Source organism: Bison bison, unplaced genomic scaffold (assembly GCF_000754665.1).
Source record: "Bison bison bison isolate TAMUID 2011002044 unplaced genomic scaffold, Bison_UMD1.0 scf7180017864458, whole genome shotgun sequence".
NCBI classification, from domain to species: domain Eukaryota; kingdom Metazoa; phylum Chordata; class Mammalia; order Artiodactyla; family Bovidae; genus Bison; species Bison bison.
In genome coordinates, this window is record NW_011495020.1 from 7861189 (window position 1) to 7873773 (window position 12585).

The 12585-nt window shown below is 39.6% G+C and overlaps 1 protein-coding gene across 1 annotated transcript in view; it reads left to right on the top strand.

Moving 5' to 3' along the window:
- Window positions 1–12585, top strand: part of SCFD2 (sec1 family domain containing 2) — a 398307-nt gene that overhangs the window by 147899 nt on the left and 237823 nt on the right. Inside the window, exon 5 of the mRNA XM_010859708.1 lies at window positions 10417–10666. Coding sequence (XP_010858010.1) covers window positions 10417–10666 — 250 coding nt within the window. The remainder of the gene's footprint in view (window positions 1–10416; window positions 10667–12585) is intronic.

Here is a 12585-nt window from a genome sequence, read left to right on the forward strand (position 1 = left end):
TTTATCCCTCATCCTACCAAGCCTCATAAAACAGATCATACCATTCCTCTGTTTGAAAGTTCGTTTATCTCAGAAGAAAAGCAAAGGTTCTAACAATGGGCTATATGGTCCTGAATGATCTTTGCCCTTGTCCGTCTTGTGTCTTATCCTCTTCCCATTTCTCTTGCTAAGGGAACTGAGCCTGCTTAAACAACTTCTACACCATTGGTCTACCACTTCCTCCTGCTGCTTCTCCTCTGAAGCCCAGACCATGGTTCCAGTCTACCATCTTTAAATCAACTGCTCCTGGAGACCATTTCCACCCTCTTTGATGACTTCAGGATCTGATTCCTTTTTGTGCATATCTCTTCAGTGTGTCCCATCTTTTTTTTTTTTTTTTTTAAACATAGTTGTAGATATACATAGAAAAGTATGCTGTTTATAAAGGACACACTGGGTTGACAGCTACACAGAACTGGAGGTCACTGCTGTGTGGCATTGGCTGACCTGAGCCTCAGCCAGCTGTCCCTTGGGCTTAGGGATGGAAGGTAAATATGGCATGGAAACACTCTGAATGAAAAATTCTTTCTTAACTTTGTCATTGTGACTACATATCCTTCCACCAGAGGTTTTTAACCTTGAATGAGGTTCTGGGGCCAATCATCTACTTTACTGGGGGGCTCTAAAGAGCTGCAAGTCTGTAGATCTCCTCTGACATGCTGAGTTGGTCTACTGCTGCTCTTGCTTTGTGTGATTTATCTCACTCACTGGGTTCCCTTGGTGATTTGTCCCAGTCAGAATCCTGGCTTCAGAGTCTGTTTCAAGGGTCTGAAATCCCCTTCCCTGACAAACTCAGATTTTCCTCTGACCGGGAAGCTCTAGAGAGGAAATGTATAGTGGATCGGTTCTCGGTTTTAGAGAAAGACAGCCTTAAGTGGATCCCAGCTGAACTATTCACCAGCTGATGTCCTTGACAAGTCATCTTTCTCAACCTTAATTTCTTCCTCTGAAATAACAATGCCCATTTATAGGGTAATCAGGAGGATTAAATTAAATAATCTATAATAATAATATTTTTGTAGATGTTTGTTTCTCTTTTTCAGATGTCAGCTACTTTGCTATAGAGATGAGTATACTTTTGATCCTTTATTCAAAGGACTGAGCTAGATGCTGGAGATGCCATTAGGAATAAGATGTGTTTCTTGCCATGAAGAATTTTTCAGTCTTAGAAGGGAACTAGACATGAATAATGGAGAAGGCAATGGCACCCCACTCCAGTACTCTTGCCTGGAAAATCCCATGGACGGAGGAGCCTGGAAGGCTGCAGTCCATGGGGTCACGGAGGGTCGGACACGACTGAGTGACTTCACTTTCACTTTTCACTTTCAAGCACTGGAGAAGGAAATGGCAACCCACTCCAGTGTTCTTGCCTGGAGAATCCCAGGGGTGGGGGAGCCTGGTGGGCTACCATCTGTGGGGTCGCGCAGAGTCGGACACGACTGAAGTGACTTAGCAGCAGCAGACATGAATAAACAATTATGAAGTTCAAGGTGGTAAGAACCATAGTAGAGGAAAATAGAGGCTTGTCAGGGATTATAGAATAGGTAAACTTGCTGCTGCTGCTAAGTTACTTCAGTCGTATCCGATTCTGTGCAACCCCAGAGACGACAGCCCACCAGGCTCCCCCATCCCTGGGATTCTCCAGGCAAGAACACTGGAGTGGGTTGCCATTTCCTTCTCCAATGCATGAAACTGAAAAGTGAAAGTGAAGTCGCTGAGTCCTGTCCGACTCTTCACGACCCCATGGACTGCAGCCTACCAGGCTCCTCCGTCCATGGGATTTTCCAGGCAAGAGTACTGGAGTGGGGTGCCATTGCCTTCTCCATAGGCACACTTAACACAGGGAAAATCAGGGGAGATAATTGTGCAACCAGGTGGAAAATATGAGGAGGGGGCGGGGAATCCATCCTGGACAGCAATAGAAGCCTGTATAGAAGCACAGAGGCAAATGCAAGTAGTTTATCTAAACTACAATGTAGCCTGGAAGGAAAGGGTTCATGATGGATAAGGCTGAATGGTCAATTAGAGCCAAAGAGGCAAAAGAAATGTGTGTGTCATGTAAAAGCTTTATCTTGAAGACAATGGAAACCATGAAATATCTTGAAGGATATCAGATTTTTGGTTCAGAATGAGATAAGTCATGATTAGATCTATTTATTAGTCCTTGCAGCCTAGGTGGTAGAGGAAGGAATAGAGGAGATGGATATATAAAATTATCAGGCCTTGGTGGCTGGTTTGATGTGGCAGGGACAAGGAAAACCCAAGTAGACTGCAAGTTTCAGTCTTGTTCAACTGGAATAGTGATGGTACCACACAGTCAGTATGGGTATAGACTATAGACTGCAGAACAGAATCCAGGGTAAAAATCTTCATTTCCGTTTTAGACAAGTTGAATTAAATTTACTAATAGATATATGAGAAGTTCATTTGTTGGCTGTATAGATAGGGAGCAAAGGAAAGAAATTTGGCTGAAGATGTAGATTTATGAGTTATATAAGTATTCTGATTAAGGTGACATATCAAGGAAATTCACAAATACAGTGACTCAGACAAAATTGTTTATTTCGCATATACCCTGCAGTCTAGAAATTGTTGAATAGTCCAGTCCAGATGCCACTCAAAATGTGGTCCACTGGCCAGCAGCATTATTATCACCTGACAATTCATTAGATGCGCAGAATCTTCAAGCCCTGTCCCCAAACCTAGTGAATTCGCATCTGCATTTAACAAAAGCCCCAGGTAAGCCACATCCACATAATTTTGAGAAGCTCTGGTTTAAGGGATCGATGGTATATGAGAAGGGGAAAAGAGCACACAAAATTACAAATTTTTTTTTTTAGATGTGACGTCTTTAAACCAGTAGATATTAATTTTCACTATAGTAGAAATTAAAACTGAGAAAAGTTTAAAATGTTTATTTATCAATTCCTTTAAAAATAATAACAAACCTGTTACAAGTTAACATAAATGACGTATTTTATGAAAAATGGCAGTATTTACAAACCAAAAAAAAGTGAAAATGGCATTGGTTTATATTTTTGCAAATCTCTTAAATGTCTCCCTGAAGAGAAAAACAGCTGGATTCTTATATTTGCCTCCTCATTCAATATGCTGCCATATGTTGTTTTGGTTGAAGCATTTGAAGAAAATCCAGCTTCATGCAGATACATAGTTGAAAAAGGCAGGAACATTTTGATTTCCTTTTCAGATGTTTGCAGATACTATGTTTTGATACCATACCTTGACACTGCAAGTAGTAATTTCTTAAAGGTATGCTATAATACGGGATTGGAAATCATATCAATGAGCTTTCTGTACTCTTTTACGTTAGAACCCACTCATCTATCCTGCATTGTGGATCAATCTTTTGCCTATGCCTGATTTTCTTATATCATGCATGGCTCATTTGGAAAATACTGACTCACTGAGGTATGCAGATCTTTTCAAATGTTGACACATTTCATCATTCAATTCAAAGAAAAAAGTCACATTTTTAATGTCATACTAGATCTCATAAAAAAGGTCTTTAAGTACTTAGAATCTGACAGTGAGAGATACAAGTTTTCCAAAAATATATATATATATATTTTTTTTTTTTTAACTTAAAAGCCAGAATTTTATCATTGGCAATAAATATGTCAGTTGTTTTCCTGGAAGAAACAGGCTCAGTTTGTTCATTTTTGAGAAAAAGTTTGTCAAGTACCCAAATTTTAATTATAATTTCTCTATCTGAAATTTTTTTCAAGTAATGATGGTATTCATGAGAGAAACAGTTAATTTGGCTTACGATTCAAACACTTGCACAAATGGTTTTCCTCAGAATAGCCATGACATGAAAAGATGCTTGTTCCTTGGAAGAAAAGGTATGACAAACTTAGTGTATTAAAAAGCAGAAACATCTCTGTGCCAGCAAAGCCCTGTATAGTCAAAGCTATAGTTTTTCCAGCAGTCATGTATGGATGTGAAAGTTGGACCATAAAGAAGGCTGAATGCCGTAGAGTTGATACTTTTGAAGTATGGTGCTAGATAGGACTCTTGAGAGTCCCTTGGACAGCCAGGAGATCAAACCAGTCAATCTTAAAGGAAATCAACCCTGAATATTCATTGGAAGGACTGATGCTAAAGGTGAAGTGCCAATACTTTGGCCACTTGATGCAAAGAGCCAACTCATTGGAAAAGACCCTGGTGTTGGGAAAGGTTGAAGGCAGGAGAAGAAGGGGTTAATGATGGTTGGATGGCATCATCGACGCAGTGGACATGAGTTTGAGCAAACTCCAAGAGATAGTGAAGGACAGGGAAGTCTGGTGTGCTGTAGTCCGTGGGGTCGCAAAGAGTCAGACAGGACTGAGCGACTGAACAACAACAAAATAATGTAGGTTAATCTCCTCATCTCAAGGTCTATAACCTTAATCACATCTACGAAGTCCCTTTTGTCATATAAGGTAACATGTATGGTTCTGGGGACAAGAGTGTGGGTCTCTTTGGGGAGGTGCATTATTTTGCCTACCACGCACTAGTGTGTATTAAATATTTGTTGAAGGGATGAACAAAGGATCCTAACCCATCATTCATTTCTCAGAGCTTTGCTCTGCCATGATATTAGGTGTTGATTGTTTAAGACTCAGTTGAGGTACCACCTCTTCAAAGATGTAGGTGTTCCTCGGCTCTATTTCCGGAGTGAATGAATCCCTCTGCTAAAGCAGCAGCAGCATGACTGTTTACTCCTGTCCTCACTCTCCTGTAAGCTCCTTGTGTCTTGCTTTGTTCCTTGCATGCCTAGAGTAGAGCACAGTGTAGGGCACATAACATGTATACAATAAATATTTGTTGATGAATGCACAAGGGCAGCAATTAGTTATCCTTGTACACACCAAGTTACATTTTTGCGTTTTCCCTGGAGCATATAAAGCTTATCCCCTCCCCCAAAAAGAAGAGTGGCTTTAGTTATGGGGATTTAAGGCCTTGTGGCAAGTATTAATGCAAGAACGGCAAAGGCCATTAATACATATGGTATTTGGGGTCAGAAGGGCCTCACATACTCCCTCAGGCCCCACACTGGCACCATCTCTTGAGCCTGCACCCACTAACTGAGCGGAAGTTGCAGGAATTGCAGACGAGTTCTCAGCAGAGCAGCAGTTTAGATGGCTTAGTTTCCCTGAGAGTCCTCAGACTCACGCCCCAGAGGGGCAGGTGTGGAACCAGTGGTCTGCTTTGTAGCCATACCACACGTGGCCCGTTTGTACCTCACGCCTGCAGAGCTAGCCAGCAGAGACTGACTGACTTTGCAGAGGGATTTTAATTCAGCCCCCAACTTGGCTTTTCTAAAGACAACATACATTTTACAGAGGACCTTTTGTATAGAGTTACTGGGGACTCATTCAAGAATAACAGAAGTCCCAGTCTGCAGAATTTAAAAAAAAGAAAAATTTTTTTTTGGTCATTCCAGACACAGCTCCAGTCTTCCACCTCCCACCAGTAAGACCATTTATATAAAAATGAGTGAGAAATTTAATCCCTGGTACTTTATAAATAATCCATTTCCCCCCCTTTCTTTGTGGTTTACTCTGTATGTGCTTTTTTAATGGCAGCATTTAATAATGTTTATATTGCCTTTAACCTTTGACTAATTTTGCAGTTAGGTTCCAAAATCTGGTTTCACATCCAGTGTGTGTAGGCTGCTGCTCTTTCCTTTGAGACTACTGGCTTCTTATTCCTGGAAGGTATTTCATTCCCTTCCCAAGCATCTTAATCACTTCTGCTGGGTAAAAAGGGTGTACATGGGGTAGTAGGCAATAGTAGTAGTAGTGGGAGCTCTGTAGTCTGGTAGGTGGGCTAAGTCGCTTCAGTTGTGTCTGACTTTTTGCAACACTATGCACTGTATTCTGCCAGGCTCCTCTGTTCATGGGATTCTCCAGGCAGGAATACTGGAGTGGGTTGCTATGCTCTCCTCCAGGGGATCTTCCTCACACAGAGATTGAACCCGTGTCTCTTATGCCTCCTGCATTGGCAGGCAGGTTCTTTACCACCAGCACCACCTGGGAAGCCCTCTTCCTTATACAACGCTGAAATCAGTCTTCCTGGAATTTTCAGTCTGATAGAAAGAAGATCAGAATGTACCTGTCTTTGTCTCTTACTGTCCTTCCCTTCCCCTGTCTCCTCCCTCTCCCCTTCCTCTTCCCTTTCCAATAAATGTTTTCAGAATGGTTTTAGATTTATAGAAAAATTGCCAAGATAATATAGAGAATTTCTGTATACCCCTCACTTTACAGTATTGTGTATCCACAACCATTCATCAAAATTCAGAAACCAACATTGGTACATTACTCTTAATTATAAATTCCAGACTTGGTCTGATTTCACTAGTTTTTCTCTAATGTCCCTTTTCTGTTCCAGCATCCTATCCAGGACATCACATTACATTTAGTCATTATGTTTCCTTTGTTTCATGTAGTGTGTGATAGTTTTTTTTTTGTTTTAATTTTCCATGCCTTGACAGTTTTGAGGGAGTACTGGTCAGGCATTTTGTAGAATGTCCCTCAGCGTCTATCTGATGTTTTTGTCATGGGTTTATGGGTTTGGGAGAAGAATACTGCAAAAAATGAAGTGCTGTTCTTATCACATCATGTTAGGGACACATGATATCACTATGACATCACTGGTGACATTAACCTTGATTCTCTAAGATAAAGTCGCTCTTCCCTCCCTTTTCCATACATAATTTTTTAGAAGCAAGTCACTAAACATAGTGACTTAAGAGGTAGGGCAATTAAGTTCTACCTCTTGGAGGGGAAGTATCCTATATAGGTAAGTAATCTGGAATTATTTTGTTAAGGAAGGTTTGTGTCTTGTCCTGCATTTATTAATGTAGTCATTTATTCATATCAGTTTGGAGTGATGCATATTTACTTTATACTTTGGGTTATAATCCATTGCTACTTTAATTATTCTCTTGCTCAACTTGTTCCAGCTTTGGCCACTGGGAGGGCTTCCAGTTTTCTCTTGTGTCCTCTTCATGTGTCCCCATTTGTGTGTTTTCTGAGGATTTCCTTACTTTGTGGCCCTATAAGATATTCCAGGTTCTCCTTGTATTTCTCCTGCCCCAGCCCCAGCCATTCCAAGGATCTCTGGTTCCTATTATTGGAGAGTGAAATTAGAAACTAAGATCTGACCACTGGGGTGCCCATTGCTGCTGGGGTGTCACTACTTCCAGATCTTCTCAGTAGACAAAGTTAAATACATGCATGTATATCAGCCCATGTTACACATGTATGTGCAGTATTTCTGCATCTACATTTCTTCCGATAGTAAGGATTTTCCATTTTGAGTATTTATATTTTGTTGTGTAGCAGACAATGAGAATATGATTCACTCTATTCTACCATCACTGGTAATTTTTTTAAAGGAGTAAGAAAAAAGTAGAAATGTAGATCTTAGCATAACTATGACTTAAGAACTCAGTCATCCTCCTTTATCATTTCAGAGATAAAGACTTCCTAAGAAGTTTCAGATCGATCAGATCAGATCAGTCACTCAGTCGTGTCCGACTCTTTGCAACCCCATGAATCGCAGCACACCAGGCCTCCCTGTCCATCACCAACTCCCGGAGTTCACTGAGACTCATGTCCATCGAGTCAGTGATGCCCTCCAGCCATCTCATCCTCTGTCGTCCCCTTCTCGTCCTGCCCCCAATCCCTTCCAGCATCAGAGTCTTTTCCAATGAGTCAACTCTTCGCATGAGGTGGCCAGAGTACTGGAGTTTCAGCTTTAGCATCATTCCTTCCAAAGAAATCCCAGGGCTGATCTCCTTCAGAATGGACTGGTTGGATCTCCTTGAGGTCCAAAAAAGTTAAGAGACTAGTTAGTGGAATAGTCAGAAGTGGATTCTGGATATTTGAAATGAAATCTCTTTATTTCCACCATATCTAATGCCTCTGTAAGACTGATTAGTATTCTTAGCTTTGTTTTCAACTCAGTTATTAACTACTTGGAATGCATTAATAAACATTTTAGAGTTGGTGTGCACAAGCATGACCAGGCAATCCGAAGTCCACCACAGTATCACTGAGGAGGGATTTTGCTCTCCAGTGGCAGGTGTGTGTGTGTGTGTGTGTGTGTGTGTGTGTGTGTGTGTGTGTGTATTCAGTTGCTTAGTCATGTCCAACTCTTTGTGACCCCGTGGACTGTAGCCCACCAGGCTCCTCTGTCCATGGGATTTCCCAGGCAAGAATACTGGGGTGGGTTGCCATTTCCTCCTGCAGGGTATCTTCCCAACCCAGGGATCAGACCCACCTCTGCTGTGTCTCCTGCATTGCAGGCGGATTCTTTACCACTGAGCCACAGGGGCATATCTTAGATCAATGACTCGAAAATGATGCTATGATGGCTGGATGTTAGTGAGTGAATCTTATCAAATCATTATGATGATTACCCTGCCCCATTTTACTTTTTATAACTATCTCCAAAAAAGTCTTTTTTTGCTCTGGGAAGAGAATCACAGGGCTCCTACAGGACAGATACTTGATGTGTACACCTGCTTTTTAGAAGTGAGTCATAAAGCGATAAAGGAATCTGCTTAATGACATCCAGGAGTTGGTGATAGGGTAAAAAGTAAGAAACGAGAACTGTAGCCCCCACAGCCCCTCTTTTAACACTCAGCTCCTTTCTTCTAAATTGCTTTTGACAACATGTAAAGCAAAGGACAAACTCTTGAAAGTTCCTCTCAAGAGATTCCCAAGGCTATAGGACAGCCCTAGGATGCCTTCAAACCTTTCAGCCATGTCCTTTGAGACGTGGCTATGTTTATACTTGGTAAACCACGTCTTGTTACCACGTAACAGTAAAAGCTCCATTCTGTTCTTTTCCAGTTGTGCTTTTATCCATTTCATTTTGGTTTTGGTACATTGTGAACATCCAGGATTTTTAGTGGAAATAAAAACAGCTGTTTCTCATGTACCAAAGAATTTAATTGTGAACTTTAACCTTGAGATAATATATCCAAATTTTCCCAGGTGTAGGAATGACTTGACTAGAAAAGCTCATTTTGGGTAGTCATTCCAATAACAACCAAATTCAGCTGCTTACTGTCAACTTCATTAAGAGATAGAGAGTTTCTATAGGTCTTTCTTTATTTCAATACTCCCTTCTTAACATGGCTTTTCCTCTTTAAAATAGTGCATATTTACCTACATAAACAAACACACCCTGAAGTCCCATCTTTCATTCCGGCTTTATTTTTCTCCATAGCTCTTACCAACATTCAATATGCTATATATTTTACTTCTTTAGCTTTTTGTCCATTTTCCCCCACTAAAATGTAAACTCTATGAGAACAGAGGATTTGTTTTGTTCGCTGCTATATTCCCCAGACCCAGAGTAGTACTTGGAACATAGTAGATGCTCAGGGAATGCTTCAAAATGAATCATGTGAAAGTTGCAAGTTCTGATTATTTAGCTCCTGATTTTAATATAAATGCAAATAGTTGAACTTTATTTTATAGGGTTATTTTACATTGTAAGTAAAATTAAATCACCATGTAAGTTGGGGATTTGTCTATTCACCAAAAACCTCAGAATTTGTACAAGCAGTGTGCATAGTGCCTTGGAAATTATGCAACTCGCTCAGTACTACGATGCTATCATCACTTGAAAGGAATTTTGAAATTCTCTGCTAAATATCACTCAGGAACTTGAAATATCTAAAAGCACAGTTTTTTTTTTTAAGTTTAAAGGTGAATCAATTCAGTTCAGTCACTCAGCCATGTCCAATTCTTTGTGACCCCATGGACTGCAGCATGCCAGGCCTCCCTGTCCATCACCATACCTTCAGACTAACCCCAAAATATCTTGAGGTGTCATTACCCACTTTGATCAGATTTAGCAGAAAATGACTTTTCATTGTTATTAAAAAAAAAATCTATTCTGACTCATATTTGCCAACTTAAAGAATATTAAAAAGAATATGCTATAAAATCCAAAGTAATTCCTCTGAAGGAGTGTCAGCATTCATTTGTATACATAGGTGCTGGCATGTTTTTATTTTTAATCATATTACTTTACAGATATTTACATTTTCTAGTGTCTGAAGTACTTACACTTTTATTTTTAGAATACACGGGCTCTTATTTGTTTAAGAAATATGTAAGATAATACAAAAGGGTATGCAACTTGACCAGCCTTTTGATGAACTAGATCTTTCAAAACCATAGCTCTAACGCCAAATTTCCTGCAGTATTCTCTCCAGGACAAGAAACAAATAAAAAACCCATCTAGTCAGTGACCATCACAGACTTGTTTGCATGCTATCCTCAGATTCATGTAGTGCATAAATTACACCTTTGTACAGATTGACGTATGTCCTATTCCCCCCTTTTATTTCAGAACATTGGGGAATCGACAATGTCTGTTGTGTTAAATCAGCTGCTGCCCATGATTAAGCCTTTGAACCAGAGGACCAGTGATGACTACAGCCCCGAAGAGCTGCTGGTCCTCCTGCTGTATATTTATTCTGTCGGTGGAGAGTTCTCAGTGGACAAAGACCTGGGTGAAGGTGAAGAAAAAGTGAAGAAAGCATTGGCTCAGGCCTTTTGTGAGGAGTCTGAATTGTCACCTTTGCTGCGGAAAATCACAGGTAAGTGTTTGACAAAAATAGAGGACGTATGCATCACTGATACAGAAAGCAGGTTTTAAATAAAGGCATTTTGGAAAGAGGGTGAACTATCTTCATTGGAGTTGTTCAGAATTTCATGAGGCCTGATGAATGCTAGTCGGCTTTTAGGATTAGAAGTTTTTATTGCAGTACATTTTTTTTCCAACTGTGGTAGTAAAATGGCCTTCTAGTTGCTTTTTTAGAATTCAGAGTCTTAGAACCTAAGTCTTGTTAAAACAGCAAAATTCTCACAAGATGTAATATCTTTAAGAAAAAATAAAATATGGTACATCCTATTCAAAAGGTTTCTGATGACGTATTCTCTTTGAGATTGTCTTTGCAAACTTTAGAAAAAGCAAACCCGTTTCCCTAAGATACTATACAATGTTATAGGATGAAAATTGACATTTTCAAGAATAGTTTTATATTTTGACTTCCATTTTTCATTTTAAATCTGAGTTAATTGATAGTATCCAAAATAATACCCAAATATCCCAGTGAAGTAGGCTGTGCTGATTTGGGGAAAATATTTAATTAAAAGTCATAAAATCTAACCATTTTCATTTCTAATAAGAACTGTGATATAACTTATGAAAGCCCAACTTAAGGAGATAATCAGTTGTATTGTTTCATATCAAATTCAATGTTATTTATATTTTGTGTAAAACTTATTGCCAGTAGTATGGATTGAGCCTAAGTCTGTCTGAGAGTGAGAAGTTATTAAAGCTTACATGTGAAACTTAAATACTTTATAAAAACAGACCAAGTTGCCATTCATTCTTGAGTGTATGTGCGTGGGGGTGTGTTTAGACCTTTCCACTGGGGAAGGCTCAACTAGGTAGGTCACTAAGGTATCTCCCGACCTTTCCCCTGTCCCCTGTCTTGCCTCCCTGGCTGGGGAGCTTGCTCAGAAGTAAGCTGTGTTGCTGTCCACCTGGATGTCCTGTGCATATGTGCTTTCCTTTGTGCCCCACTGCTGGCCTTTCCTATGTCTGGTCCTGGAAAATGAAACCCTGATGAGATGGAAACTGAATGAGGTTCCCATAGAAGTGAAGCATTTCCTTGCTCAGTACAGAACCTGCTTGCCAACATAAAATCTACATAAGGAAAATGTGTGGGAGCTGTTCCCATTTCATTAAGGTACAGCGCTGTGTGGGATTCCATGTGTGTGTGTGGTTATAAATGAATATTGACTTAGAAAGGCTTCATACGGTTTGTATAAAGCTTAGAACAGTGATTTGATTCAAAGTCGATTTGAATGCTAGGAGAGTGTAATTTGATGTTATTCTTAACACACACAGTTCCAGAAACAGACAACAAGCATGGTATGTTTTAGTGAGGGTGTTTGGCTAGCTTTTCTGCAGCACTAGTGAGTTACTGTATTATTTTGGGAATTAAGGTCAAGCAGTCAGAGTGTTCATTTGATATTTGCTCAAGGTGTTTATTGACCCAGAATTTCATTCTTTATTAGTTTCTCTGTTTTTGATTGCTCAGGATATTGCATTTTCTTGCTTATAAATGTGATTTCACGATTAAAAACACTTCTGTACATTTGTATTTATATATCAGGAAAATTTGTAAGCTTAGCAGTTGAAGGTGAAAAAAAGAATCTATGAAAGTTTTAGTGCAGTTTTAAACTTTTGAGACATCTTTTTTTTTAATTAATTTATTTTAATTGGAGGCTAATTACTTTACAATATTGTGGTGGTTCTTGCTATACATTGACATGAATCAGCCATGGGTGTACATGTGACATCTTGTTTTATAATACAAAGTATACATTCCTACCCAGATTAACTTTGGATGTGCAATTTAAATAGATGAATAAGATGTGCTGTTTAAACTTGATGTAAGTTAACTTGCCAGTGGAACATGTGTGCCTTGGTCAACTTCTGTGGACA